The sequence below is a fragment of the Mesoplodon bidens genome (assembly GCF_964165515.1).
Source record: "Mesoplodon bidens genome assembly, chromosome: 6".
Classification (NCBI taxonomy): domain Eukaryota; kingdom Metazoa; phylum Chordata; class Mammalia; order Artiodactyla; family Ziphiidae; genus Mesoplodon; species Mesoplodon bidens.
Genome location: NC_138162.1, coordinates 19,668,839 through 19,683,611, shown reverse-complemented (window position 1 = coordinate 19,683,611; position 14,773 = coordinate 19,668,839). Strand labels below are relative to the sequence as shown.

Genomic DNA, 14,773 nt, shown 5'->3' with positions numbered 1-14,773 from the left:
GACTCCTCGGAAAGGTGTTCATCATCTGGGCAGATGCATCAGCTACCCGAGAGTTTCAGATGCCATCAAGGACCAGTCTCATGGGCTTCCCTGGTGGTGCAGTGGTTGAGAGTCCGCCTGCCGATGCAGGGGACACGGGTTCGTGCCCCGGTCCGGGAGGATCCCACATGCCGCGGAGCAGCTGGGCCCGTGAGCCATGGCCGCTGAGCCTGCGCGTCTGGAGCCTGTGCTCCACAACGAGAGAGGCCACAACAGTGAAAGGCCCGCGTACCGCAAAAAAAAAAAAAAAAAAAAGAACCAGTCTCACCCACGAGCACACACACTCATGTGGATACTGAAGATCACTCACATAACCAGAGCTACCATTTGAGGGGAGCTTATCCTGTGCCAGGCACTGGGCTTTACCTGCATTCGCTCATTGAGTCTTGACAATATGGTACTTAGGACACAGGTGGTGGTGGTGATGGTATCATTATTTTTACTATTTTTAGACAACCTGGAATCTATGGGAAGCATAACTCCTCCCCCACGGTCCTTGGAAGGGAAGCAAGATGCCAGCTGGAGGTTCACAGCTCATGGATTCCCACCCAGGAGAAAGAGGTGGCCACCAAACCCCAGGGAAAGGCAGCCCCAGGGAAAGGCCTGGCAGAGAAGGCCCTGCTCCGGCGAGGGGCTTGGGAAGGGAGGCAAAGCCAGTCTTCTAAGGTGGAGCTTGGCAACGATGTGAAAGCTGTTATCCCACCTCTTGCTGAAAGAGCCAGGGGACGTTCAAGGCTCCAGGCAATCAGGGGCTGCTCTGCTACAATTCCTCGCAAGCAGGCTCCGTGCAGGGCCCGGGCTGGCATGCCGGCGAGGAACTGAAGGAACAGCCTGGGTTTATTCCATCCCGGTGGGGCAACACCAGACTGACCCTTCACCAGGAAGGCAGGACCCACAGCGGAAACCACATGGATGGGCATTAGAGCTGAGAGCCAGGCCTGTGACCTTGGCCAGCCCCTTCCTGGCATGTGACCTTGGGCAAATCACTCCCACTTTTGGAGCCTCCTTTTTCTCATCCACAAACAGAACCAATTCTATTTACTTACAGGCTTATACTGAAAACCAGAACTTAATTTTTTTAAAGCCAGCATATTTTTTTGTCTTTTTTTTTAACATCCTTATTGGAGTATAATTGCTTTCTTTTTGTTTTCAGCATTTTTTTTTTTAAATTGGGGTATAGTTGTTTTACAGTGTTGTGTCAGATTCAGTCTTAAGGTAGAGACATAACTGTGCAACATGACTAATATTTTCATAATCACTTATTGTATTGTTGGTTCTATTCACCTATAGCATTCCTATATACATTGCAGGTTAGCAAAGCAAATGTTTCATTGGCCCCAGTCTTCTGCAAAATGTCCTATCACTAATATTGGAGTACAATTGCTTTACAATGTTGTGTTAGTTTCTGCTGTATAACAAAGTGAACCCGCTATACGTATACACATATCCCCGTATCCCCTCCCTCTTGCGTCTCCCTCCCGCCCTCCTTATCCCACCCCTCTAGGTGGTCACAAAGCACTGAGCTGATCTCCCTGTGCTATGCAAAGCCAGCATATTTTGAATACTTTTATCTGTGTTAAGTGCTTTTATAGAGATTCTCTGGCTACATCCCCACAAGTTCCTAAAGGTATTATTTTCCCAGCTTTACAGATGGGGAAACTGAGTCCAGGGAGATAAAGTGATACAGCTGGTAATTATGACTCCAAAGTGTGTGCGTTTAACCACCATGTGACACTGCCTGGTAATGACTCACAGCGCCTGACACAGTGGGTATGAGAAGTGGTTGCCACTGTTATTAGTTTTCCCCAAATAATACTTTCTTGCTGAAGTACAGCTTTAATCATAAATTCTTATTTAGATAATCTTACGAGTTGAGCCAGGCCCGTGCTCTCCCATGGAGACGGCACACAGCCAGTCATCCGGGCCCCCGGGCCCCCTTCTGTCCACAGCAGACACTACTGCGGGAGCCTTAGCTTAGCAAAGTATTCTTTCTGGCAGAACCCAGTTGCAAACGCACAAGTACAAACACTTCTGCAGCCACACTAATTAAATGGCGTTGGCACACAAGATGGAGATTATTTGCTGTCCCTGCGAATGGCAAGAGCACTGGGTTTGGAAGCACAGAAACACGGACAAAGCCTTTCTCAATGTAAAATTTAAAAAACCACCTTACCAGTCAGAGACATTCTGACTTCTGTGTTCAGCCATCCAGCTGGCAACGGAGGTGAGCATGTGGCCTCAGAAAACTCTGCATTTGAATGGCCAATTCTCTGCCAGCTAAGAACATGCTTTGGGGCGAGCTGCTTAATCTCACTGAGCCTCAGTCTCTTCATCCATAGAATGGGTACAATCAGTACCTCTGCGTGGGGCTGCAATAAGGACAGACGAGGTGATCCCTCCTGGGCAGGACTGGGCTGGGAGTGGTCGGTGACTATGAGCGCTTTTGTGCTGCTGTTATTCTGTAGATTTCAGGAATATCACTGGGTGTGTGGAGGCAGGAGCACACACACCACATACACAGGGAAACAACCCAAAGTCAAGGATTATTCACTCCTCCCTCACCTCCCGGGGGCAGTAAGCTCAAGCTGCCCAGTTTGCGTGAGAACCATTTTACAAAGGGATGACCCTCTAAGTCCTGTAAGAGCCACTGCAGTTGGCCAGAGGAGGGGGTACGAGGAAAGGAAGAGGTGGGAACTGGATTTCTGCGACTAAGCTCCAGACCTGCCTGAGTTTCAATCCCAGCTCCTCCACCTACCAGCTGTGTGACCTTGGGCGTATTACTTAACCTCTCTGGGCCTTGCTTGCCCATCTCTAAAATGAGGATGATTCTACTGCCTCCTCACGGGGTTGCTGGGAGAATTAAATGACTCAGTGCAGGGACAGCACTCACTAAGCGCCCTGGCTGGCACAGAGGGAGCACTCCCCAGATGCCGGTGATTCCTATGATCATTACTGTCAGTTAGAAATACTGGAAGACTCCTCTGGCCTAACTTCCTTCCTTCTATTATTATTGCCCCTTATCAATATTATTATTATTACTACCCTCGCACTGCAGTACCTTCCGCCATTTCCACCATACTTTTACTTAAACATATTCTGAAGGGCCAGGAGAATCCTCCAGGTTCCAAATCCAAAAGCAGAGTGTGTAGAAACACTGAGCAGCTGTCACGACTTGCTGATGTCAGAGACCTGAGCAGAAGCAGGGAGGGCTGAGGGCCTGGCTGCCAAGGGCCGTCAGTCTGTTTTTTTCCATCACACAAGTTCAGGGTTATAGGGTCTCGTGGCTAATAGGGGAGGTCCTGGAGCCAATCCCTACTCCAGTTTCATCACTTCCTTGCCGTGTGACCTTGAGCAAGTGACCTCTCTGAGCTTCAGTTTGATCATCTTTAATGAAGTCGATGTACAGTGTCTACGTCAAGAATTGCTTAGGCATTCATTAAGGTGGAACATAAAAGAGCACTTAGCAGGGCGCTGGGCTGGAAAAATCACTCAGTGGATGTTCACTGTCACCATTCCTCTCACTGACGCTCAGCCAGCACATCACCTGGGGACGCCAGGAGTCTTCGCTGCCTTCTGTCTCCCACTCCCACCCTCCCCATTCAACACGATTTCCATGCAGAGCACGCAGGAGACACAAATCCAGGTGCTGCGTCGCGCATGCCTCACTCTGGTCCCCAGATCACCAGCATCTGATGCCCACCTGAATGCCCACAGCCCTCTAACCACAAGAAAGACCCACGGGCTTGGGGTGCCCGGGGAGGGACATGGCTGCTCACCCCCTCCCTGCCACCTAGCCAGCAAGACTCTCTCCAAATCCTGCTCAAGATGAGAAAATGGACACGCTCAGGAGACATTTGTTTGTTTCTCCTTGTGTTTTCTCTCTAGCAGACCGCAGAGAACATTACAGATACTAAATCGCAGTAGTAAGAAATGATAGCAAGATGGCTAAGATACACTCGTGCTACATTTTTGTGCTTTGACTTTTGAGGAGGGCCTTCTCCTTGCTCTGAAGTGGCAACAACTTAGTCAAAATCTTAGAAATCAGAGATGTCAGGTTTTGAACTGAGAAAGGAAGCATTTTTCTAAGAAGCGGGTGGTTGGGTCACAAAAGGAACAGAATGAACAAGGGTCCCCACATCACTGTGTGCACAACGGGCCAGGGAGAAAAAGGTCTGGAAGGACACGCCAAGGTTGGGTCACAAAAGGAACAGAATGAACAAGGGTCCCCAAATCACTGTGTGCACAACAGGCCAGGGAGAAAAAGGTCTGGAAGGACACGCCAACGGCTGACAGTTGTCACGTCTCGGGCTGGACAGGGACAGGGGAGGAAGGGCTGTCACTGCGAACAGGAGTCAGTGTGTGATCTGACTTTTCTACAACCAGCAAGTGTTATGTTTACAATTAGAAAAAAGTTAAGATTTTTTTCTTCTTCTTTTTTTTTTTTTTTTGCGGTACACGGGCCTCTCACTGTTGTGGCCTCTCCTTTTGCAGAGCACAGGCTCCAGACGCGCAGGCTCAGTGGCCATGGCTCACGGGCCTAGCCACTCCATGGCATATGGGATCTTCCCAGACCGGGGCACGAACCCGTATCCCCTGCGTCGGCAGGCGGACTCTCAACCACTGCACCACCAGGGAAGCCAGACTTTTTTCTTAATATGTATTACACTTGGCTAACTTGGTACCTGCCAGGATTCTCTGCTGTAAACTTATTCTTTTTCCGTGCATAATTACAAAATATATTGGTAGAGATACTTTGAAACTGTGCAAGACATCCTGTTTCTGCTTAAACTTCTGCCCACAATTTAGCTTCCATTGGTGCATCTTGCCTACAGCAATTAATACTGTAATGTAATGCTCTAATGGTGATTTTCTCTTCCCTTATTCCTTCTACATTTTTTCATGGGAACTTTTCCTTAAGGAAGAGTGGTCGCTTCTCCCCCATTGATGTATTTATTCCGTTCTTTGTGTAATTACATTAGTTTGGATCCATGGAGATTTATTGTCTTCTCCTTTGGCCACGAGGTGCTCTTTCCGGTTGGCTCTGTACACATCTGATAGGCTGATTGGTTGGTTGATTGATTTGGCAGCACATCTTTGTTTTCTGGTCCCAAAAGATACCCCAGGCTTCTCTGCCCTAGACCTGGAGTCAATGACTCCTACAAAGAGCCCTGGTTCCTTTCATTTAGAGAATAGTATTTAGAAACTAAAATCTGAGTGCTAGTTGTACCTATTTTAATTGCGTACAATCCCTCTCAATGGATAGACTGAGGAATTATATGTGTATGTACTAACTCACGCATATATACACATGTATATTGATTTCTGTATTTATTTATCTGTGGGTAAATGTATGCATTTTGGTTTTTTTTGTAGATGAGTCCATATTGATACCTCTGACGATTCCTGCACCACAGGGTTTATTCTATTTTCCCTTTCCTTCCTTGTAACTTTCTCTGGGAGTGAGAAACCTGGCTCTCACTATCTAAAATGTACCTATTTTTTCAAATGAACCCTGTACAAATGAAGTAGTTTCAGAATTCCTAATCCATATCCCTTTGAGAAAAAGAAATCTGCCAACTGGAGTACAGTGTCTGAGTACAGTTCATCTTGTCTTTGCCTTACAGTACTGGTAGAAACAATGTTTTTCAAAATTGCTTAGGTCAGCTTCTTCCTTCTCCATTCCCTTTCAGTGTGGTCACGGGAATCACCTGTAATAGTTAGATTCCTTTGTCTTCATTTGTCTCAGTCTGCTCTCCATCTATCCCCGCAACAACTGGGTTGATTTTTTTTAAATTTATATATAACAAAATTACTCTGTGTACAGTTCTGTGGGTTTTGACAAGTGCACAGACTCATGTGTCTATCACTCCATGCAACCAGTTTTCCATACAAAACCATTTCCCAGGTCTTTTGCCCATTTTGACAGTTCTTTATACATTCTCAGTATAAGTCCTTTGTCGGAAATGGGATTTGAAAATATTGACTTCTCCAAGTCTGTGGGTGTCTTCTCAATTCTCTTAAAAGTGTGTCTTTTGCAGAGGGAAGTTTTTAATTTTCATAATGTCCATTTTGTCAATTTTTTCTTTTATGGGCCATGCTTTTGGTGTCACATCTAAAAACTCTTTGCCTCATGCGTGATCACACAGATTTTTCTCCTATGTATTCCTTGAAAAAAAAATTTATTTTTATTTACTTATTTATTTAGGTTGCACCGGGTCTTACTTGTGGCACGCGGGATCTTTAGCTGCGGCATTTGGACTTCTTAGTTGTGGCACGTGGACTCCCAGTTGTGGCACGCATGCCGGATCTAGTTTCCCGACCAGGGATCGAACCTGGGCCCCCTGCATCGGGAGTGTGGGGTTTTACCCACTGGACCACCAAGGAAGTCCCTCTCCTATGTATTCCTGTAGAAGTAGTGCAGTGTTATATTTTACTTTTAGGTCTACGATTTATTTTGAGTTAGTTTTCATAGAAGGTGTGAGGTTGAGGTTGAGGTTCATTTGTTGGCATGCGGACTTCCGATTGTTCCAGCACCATCTGTTGAAAGGACTACCCTTTCTCCATTGAATTACCTTTGCACTTTGCCAACAGTCAGTTAAGTATGCTTTTGTGGGTTTATTTCTGAACTCTCTACTCTGTTCCACTGATCTATGTGTCTATCCTTTCACGAATACCACGTCATCTTGTTTACTATAGTTTTATAGTAAGTCTTGAAATCAGGTACTAAGTCCTCTAACAGTGCTCTTTGGTTTCAGAATTGTTTTAGCTCCTCTAGTTTCTTTGCCTTTGCATTACAAAATTTACAATCAGCTTGTAAATATCTACAAAAAGTCCTGCTGGGATTGGAATTGGGATTGTGTTAAATCTAGATCGAATTTAGGGAGACCTGACATCTTAATAATATTCAGACTTCCTATCCAGGAACACAGTGTATATCTCCATTTATTTATGTCTTTTTTGGAGTTTTCAGCATACAAATACTGCACATATTTTGTTATTTATACCTACTCTAAACTGTATTGTTTTTATTAATATTGAATTCCAGTTGTGCATTGCTAGCATATAAAAATGCAGTTGACTTTTGTATCCCTCCACCTTGCTAAACTCATTTATTAGTTCTAGGAGTTTTTTTGTAGATTCTGTGGAATTTTCTATGCAGATGATCAGTCTCTGTAAATAGAGTTTTATTTCTTCTTTTCAGATCTGTATGCTTTTTTCTTTCTTTCTATGGACTTATTGCACTGACTACAATTTCTAGTATGATACTGAATAGGAGTGGTGAGGGACGACATTTTTGCCTTATTTCAATCTTAGAGGAAACCTTTTAGTTTTTCACCAATAAATATGTTATCTACAGGTTTGTGAAGATGCTCTTCATTAGGTAATGGAATTTCCCTTGGATTCCTAATTTTTTTTTATTTTTAATTGCTTTATTAACTTTACATTTTTCCATGCAAATGGGTGAAACTCTACTGTTGACAGAAACTTAGGTTGCATGCCAAGGCAATCTCCGATTAGAAGCTGGTAACACAAGAACCCACTTGACACATGGAAATTACATAAGGTTCACAGCAAACGGATCGGTAAAGGCATATCAGGAAAACGCAAGGAAAAGGAGAACAACAGTGGGAATCACAGTATTAATCTCATGGAAAATGGCAGGAGTCAAGGCATAAGGCAAAATTCATCATGATGGTCATGGTGATTAGAGAGCTCCCCCATAAGGATACGCAGACAATTCCTCAATTGCAGCTCCGTAAGTTTTCTCCTGATTTCTCTCATCTCCTCCATGAACATTTCCATATCATCTCCATCTCCACCCAACCCATCGTTGACCTGCCTATTGGGTATGGCCCATCGGAAATTAGGGGCAAGTCGGCGAGCCTGTCCCTGTCTATTATTTCCTGCTGGCTGGTGGCCTTCACCCCCTCCCAAAGGGCGGTCTTCCTCTCCATTCTGCACGGGCTGCTCCATTTCTTCATTTTCCTGGTGGATATTTGCCATGATGAGATTTTTTTCCCTGGTTATTTTTCTGGGCCTATTCTCGCTGTCTCCTGCTCCTCCTGATTCTCGCCACGAGTGGGCCGCCACGATGCCTAGTCCCGCAGACCTGCAAAGGGGCGGGGTGGGAGCAGGGGGCTGCTGCAGCCGGGCGCTCGGCCCCTTCCCGGCCCCACACCCCCGCCAACCCCTTGGATTCCTAATTTGATTAGAGTTTTTTTTTTTATCATAAATGGACATAGAATATTGTTAAATGCTTTTTCTAATCACATGGTTTTCTCAGTAACATTGATTTTCAAATGTCGCACCAGCCTTGCATTCCTTGGATAAAACCCACTTGGTCACGGTATATTATCCTTTTTATAGATTGCTGGATTTGTTTTTCTAACATTTTGTTGAGGATTTTCACATCTATGTTCACGAAGAATAGTGATGTGTAGTTTTCCTGAAATGTGTTTGTTTGTTCTTGGTATTACATAATGCTGGTTTCATAAAATGAGTTGGGAAGCATTCCCTCATCTTTTATTTTCAGGGAGAAACTGCATAATTTTCTTCCTTAACTATTTGGAAGAGTTCATTAGTGGAAGCATCTGGCCTTGAGTTTTCTTTTTTGGATGGTTTTTAATTATAAATTCAGTTTCTTTGACACGCATATAGAACTTTCAGGTTATCTAGTTTTCTTTCTTGAGTATTAGTGGTTTGTGTCTTTCAAGAAATTGGTTCATTCATCTAAGTTAGAGAATTCATAGGCAGAGAGTTGCTTGTAACATGCCCTTATTATCTAAGGGTTTTTTTTTTTTACTGTTAGAAATTATATAAATATTAAGAGGTAATTTTTGCCATCTTCATTAGGACTGCTGTAAAATCAGCCATAATCACAGATAAAAATACTTTTAAAGGATCCTTACTAAACAAGTATTCTGTAGTAGCCACACCCTTTTCCCACCAAGAATACAGAGAGCAGCCTTGGAGAGTATTCCTGGCTCATTCTCTCCCTATTTCAGGGACACATAGAGACAGAGTCAGCAGGCAAAGTCGAACTGCCAGATGACGGAGGGGCTCTGTCCAGAGGTGTCTGGACCCACCTCTCCATGATCCTCAGCCAGTCCTTCCCCTCCTTCTGGTCCTCAGTCTCCCCATGTGTAAAATGGGAGGGTTGGAGGCTGGGATCTATGCACATAGATGGATTCCTGTCACTTATCCTTCATCAGAGAAGAGCTGAAGGTGGCACCAAATGCCCATGGGCACCTTTGATGAGCAAACCTCACTGCGGGCCATGGCTGCTACTCAGCTTCTTCAACATGAAGGCAGGAGTCTCTAAGGGAAAGGGTCTGACGGCTCAGGCCCATCCCAGGTAGTTGTAAAAACCACTAACACCTCTTATCAGGATTCATCCTTTAACAAAACTGCCAGCTCTGTGCCGTGTTCAGGCCAGGATGCAAATGAAGCAGTGGTCAAGACTGGAGCTTTGGAGTCGAAAAGACTATATACTACCAAACGTAAAATAGAGAGCTAGGGGGAAGCAGCCGCATAGCACAGGGAGATCAGCTCGGTGCTTTGTGACCACCTAGAGGGGTGGGATAGGGAGGGTGGGAGGGAGGGAGATGCAAGAGGGAAGAGATATGGGAACATATGTATATGTATAGCTGATTCACTTTGTTATAAGGCAGAAACTAACACACCACTGTAAAGCAATTATACGCCAATAAAGATGTTAAAAAAAAAAAAAAAGACCTGGCTTGGGGCCTGCCTCAGCTGCAGCCACTGACTCCTTCATTCAAGACACCCACTGTGTGCCAGGCACTGTCTAGGCAGGGAGATAACAGTGTGTAAAGAATACCCAGTCTCTGCCCCATGCTGCTGGGATCTCAGAAAAGAGACAGTCATTAATAAACAATCCCAAGTTATGATGGGATTACAAGTTCCTACCTCACGGAGCTGTGGTGAGGGTAAGAGCTGGCACGTGGAGATCACCTGCTCCTGGGTGAGTGTTCTGCAAAGGATGCCATGCCATCCCAGGCTTAGTCTAGAGAGGACCCTGGCGAAAGCCAGTCTGCAGAGGGGTCAGCCCAGCCCAGTTGGCTTCTCCAATTTAGCTGACACATAGCACACACGACAGATCTGCAAAGTAGCAGTTCATCCCCATGGCCAATGAGACATCGAATGTGAAGCAGACGCTCCACGGCCGGCCCCAAGACCACAAGTAGCACAGGGGTGACCCCAAGGGTGGGGCATTCATGAGAACAGAGATCCTGCCCCAGTGAACCCCAGCCAGGATGGAAGCGTGGCTCCCACTGGCAAAAACAAAATGGGCCTCCCACCCTGGAATGACCTCAAGGGTGAAGGCCGTGGAGCTGGGCAGGGTCAGGGACAACCACTCTGGGCTTCAGAAGCTTGGTGATTTCTAAGAAGACTAAGTGGCCTGTGTTTCTTTTTTCTGCATTCTTTTGATATTTAGCCAGTTTAGGGTACTAGGGAGGTGGCAGAGTAAAGCCCATGGCTTTTAGAAGGCTTGAAGGGCTGGGGCCGGATCCCTGTGTGATCCTGAGCAAGGCACTACACCTCTCTGAGCCTCAGTTGCTCATCTATTAAATGGCATTATTAATGCCCACCGTAGGGTTATTGGAGGATTAAATAAGTGTATCTAGGGCTTCCCTGGTGGCGCAGTGGTTGAGGGTCCGCCTGCCGATGCAGAGGACACGGGTTCGTGCCCCGGTCCGGGAGGATCCCACATGCCGCGGAGCGGCTGGGCCCATGAGCCACGGCCGCTGGGCCTGCGCGTCTGGAGCCTGTGCTCCACCGCAGGAGAGGCCACAGCGGTGAGAGGCCCGAGTACCGCAAAAAAAAAAAAAAAAAAAAAAAAAAAGAGTGTATCTAAAGCGTTTAGCACAGTGCCCAATTCATAATAACTGGTTAATAAATAGCAACTGCTACCATTATTATTAGTTTTAAATGCCAGTCAATTCTGGCTGTCCTTAAAGGAACAAAAACAAAGTTTTATGGTCCATTCTTTGGTAGGGTTTGCTGGGGGCAGGTGCAAAGGAGTAAGAGAGGCGTAAAGATCAATGCCGAGGGGGCAGTCAGCCCCTGCCGGGAGGGTGGGACAGTTCCAAGTTCCATGCGGCCGCCCCCCAGGCCCCCCACCACCGACCCCCCCCCCCAGGGTGAAGGCACTGGGAAGTGCCTGACCTCCTCCGAGGAGCTTCTCCTCCCAGCCGTGTTGGCTGGGCTCACAGGGCCCCTCAGGAGCTAAGGGAGCGGCTGGAAGCCAGGCACAAGGGGAACTACTGCCCCAGGAAAGCTCTGCACGGTGGCAAGGAGCCCTATGTACAAATAAAGCCTGTTCTTGGCTCTACCGCCCACACGGCCAAGCCCCTTTATTTCATTTCAATATGCCTAATTCCATGGTGCGTTGGCAACAAACAGAATCAATCAGTCCTGGACGCCTGAGTGAGTGTAGGCAGGTGTTAGCATATGCGAGGGACCCTGGAGAAGAAAGTAAAACAGTGGCAGGGAATATAAAATGCTTTACTGCGGTGGGCAGTAAAGATGGAAGATGGAAGGGACTTTACTGAAGGTGGGCATTTTATGAGCAAATAAAGCCTCTGACTGCCTGCAACTGAGAAGCAAACTAAAGTAACTGAAGAGCTTCTATGGAATATTTTTCCTCTGCCTTGTTTCAAAATGGAAACTGCTTTATGGTTGCTGTTTCCGTGACTATAAAACTAGTATTTGCTCCATTCAGATACTGTATAAGGATGTAAAGAATAAAATGAAAATCATCCATAATCTTCCCACCTCGGGACAGCCACGTGTAGACGTTTCTCTGGGCATATTTTTTTTTTTTTAAATTTTTTTTTTTTTTTTTTTCTGTACGTGGGCCTCTCACTGTTGTGGCCTCTCCCGTTGCGGAGCACAGGCTCTGGACGCTCAGGTTCAGTAGCCATGGCTCACGGGCCCAGCCGCTCCGCGGCATGTGGGATCTTCCCGGACTGGGGCACGAACCTGTGTCCCCTGCATCAGCAGGCGGACTCTCAACCACTGCGCCACCAGGGAAGCCCTCTGGGCATATTTTTGTATATGTATACAATATGCATGCGATCCTGATAGAGATGTGGTCTGGCAGTCTGTTTCCCACCTAATGACATACCGTGGACATCCTTCCATATTAATAACTGCAGATCTCAAGCATCACCTTTCCACGGCTGCAGTCTTGGGTGCATTATACACCCTGTGTGATCTGGCTGTTCGCCTCCTCAGCATCATCTGGCACCTTCTCCCTGCCTGGCTTTCTGTGTTCAGCCAACTCTGGTCTTCCTTTGCACCCGGAACACTTCTTTCCACTTCAGGGACTCAGCATTTTCTGTCCTTTCTGCCTGAAATTCTCCTTTCCTCTTTCACATAATTAATTTTCTCCTTTTAAATTTCAACTGAAATGCTTCTTCCTCCAGGAAGCCTTCCTGGATATCTACCACCAGACAGAGTTCCATGTCCTTCGCCATCTTGGTATTTATCACAATTGTAATTAAACAAACAGTTGTGGAACTTATTCCGCCCTTGTCTTGCCACTAGAAAGTAAGCTCCAGGAGGTCAGGGACTGGGTCTGTCTGGCTCAGCTCGGAAGCCACAGGGCGAGTACAGTGTCTGGCGCTCAGGACTCCTGAGGATATATCTGCTGATTAAATGCAAGGAAGGAAAGGAGGGGCAGCCAGGGAGACCCACTGCCTGCATGTAACACCCACTTCCTTCCTTCCTTCCACAAAAAAGAGGGATCTGCCAGCAGGTTACCCACTTTGGCATCTCTCGGTGGGTACGGGAACCGGCAGGTGAAGGAGAACGGATCACGGTCCTGTGCCTGGGCACCCACTGGTGCTCTCAGGCCGGGAAGATGTGCAGATCTAGGAGAAAGCCTCAGAGATCCGCCTGCCCAACCGTTCAGCTGCTGACTGTCTGAGCTGGGAGACTGGGGCCCAGAGAGCTGGGGACAAGTCCACCTTTACACAGCTGGTCAGGGCAGGTCCTAGGCCTCCCATTTCCCCCCAGACAGGGCAACCCTAGGCTCTGTGAGGCCTGGGTTCAAATCCCAGTTCTGACATGAGAGAGAATTTGGCCTTTATCTCCATGAGCCTTGGTTTCTTCAACAGAAAACTGGAGATGGTAACACCCACATGATCACTGGGAGGAAGTGGAACATGGTGGTTAAGAGTATGGACTTGGAGTGAGCAGGTGTGAGTCCAAATCTAGCGCTTCCTAGCTGGGTGACCTTGGGCAAGCTGCCTACTGTTGTTCCTGAGTCTGCCACCTGTCAAAGAGGGAGAAGGACATTCCTTTTTCATATACTGTTGCAAAAATTAGTAAGATAATGTGAAGTATTTAGCGCAGTCCTAACATAGTAACTGCTCAGTAAGTGGCTAACGCGATAGCAAAGCTACCACCTGTCAGTCATCAGAGGGGGAGAGAGAGAGAGAGACAGAGAGAGACAGAGAGAGACAGAGAGAGAGAGACGCTCGGTCCTCTCCGGCCAGAACCTAGCATGTCATCTCTCTTGCATGCTGCCGCTCCCCGCTCCCACTTTCTCTTAACATGGATTCAGTAAGAGTGTATTCACCGGGCTTCCCTGGTGGCGCAGTGGTTGAGAGTCCGCCTGCCGATGCAGGGGACACGGGTTCGTGCCCCGGTCCGGGAAGATCCCACGTGCCGCGGAGTGGCTGGGCCCGTGAGCCATGGCCGCTGAGCCTGCGCGTCCGGAGCCTGTGCTCCACAACGGGAGAGGCCACAACAGTGAGAGGCCCGCGTACCGCAAAAAAAAAAAAAAAAAAAAAGGAAAAAAGAGTGTATTCACCATCAACAAAGTATGGAACCTGCTCATGCATTTGCTGTCACTGAAGACACTGCTTACATCATCACACAGCATCGTTCCTAAGAAGGACCAGCGGAAAACTGCCCTCAGGCCTCAGGAAGAGGAATAACCAGGCTTCTCCAGCACAGTTGGTCTGTTTTCATCTTACAAATGTCCCTGACCTGCTTCCCTCTTTCTGTTGGCTGCCAGGAAGCTTGGAGTCAAATCTGTGTGCTGCCTGTAGCGGTCTGCAGCCCCACACGGCGAGTGTTCTCAGAAGGACTCTCACCTCGGCCTTCTCTCTTTCTCTCTGCCTCCAGTTTTCTTCCTCCCAATTTCCTCACTTAATCGTTTAAAACAATCTTTACTCTGTGTCTAGAAACTGACTTGAACCTTTTTTGAAATTTTGGGGGAAATAAATGGAATTAAAAATGCATACAGGCTATGGGCTTCCCTGGTGGCACAGTGGTTGAGAGTCCGCCTGCCGATGCAGGGGACACGGGTTCATGCCCCGGTCCGGGAAGATCCCACATGCCGCGGAGTGGCTGGGCCCGTGAGCCATGGCTGCTGAGCCTGCGCGTCCGGAGCCTGTGCTCCGCAACGGGAGAGGCCACAACAGTGAGAGGCCCGCGTACCACAAAAAAAAAAAAAAAAAAGTGCATACAGGCTAAACATAACGTGCTATGCTGAAATGGACTGTATCCTAGAATAGAAAAGGGGCATTAGTGGGAAAACTGGTGAACTCTGAATAAAGTCTGTAGTTTGTTTAACAGTATTGTACCAATGTTAGTTTCTTAGTCTTGACAAACGCATCATGGTTATATAAGATGTTAACATTAGAGGAAGCCGGATAAAGAACAAATGGGTAATCTCTTTGCAACTTTTCAGTAAATC

General features: G+C 47.0%; 2 protein-coding genes across 6 annotated transcripts in view; both read right to left on the bottom strand.

Annotated features, from left to right (window-relative positions):
- The window catches only part of WHRN (whirlin), a 93,153-nt gene that overhangs the window by 40,762 nt on the left and 37,618 nt on the right, over positions 1-14,773 (bottom strand). The gene's annotated exons all lie outside the window — the stretch shown is intronic.
- On the bottom strand, positions 7,283-8,487 carry LOC308619177 (protein BEX3-like). Its single transcript, XM_081237736.1, has one exon. The coding sequence runs from the start codon at positions 8,278-8,280 to the stop codon at positions 7,705-7,707; it is 576 nt and encodes a 191-aa protein (XP_081093862.1). The 5' UTR covers positions 8,281-8,487; the 3' UTR covers positions 7,283-7,704.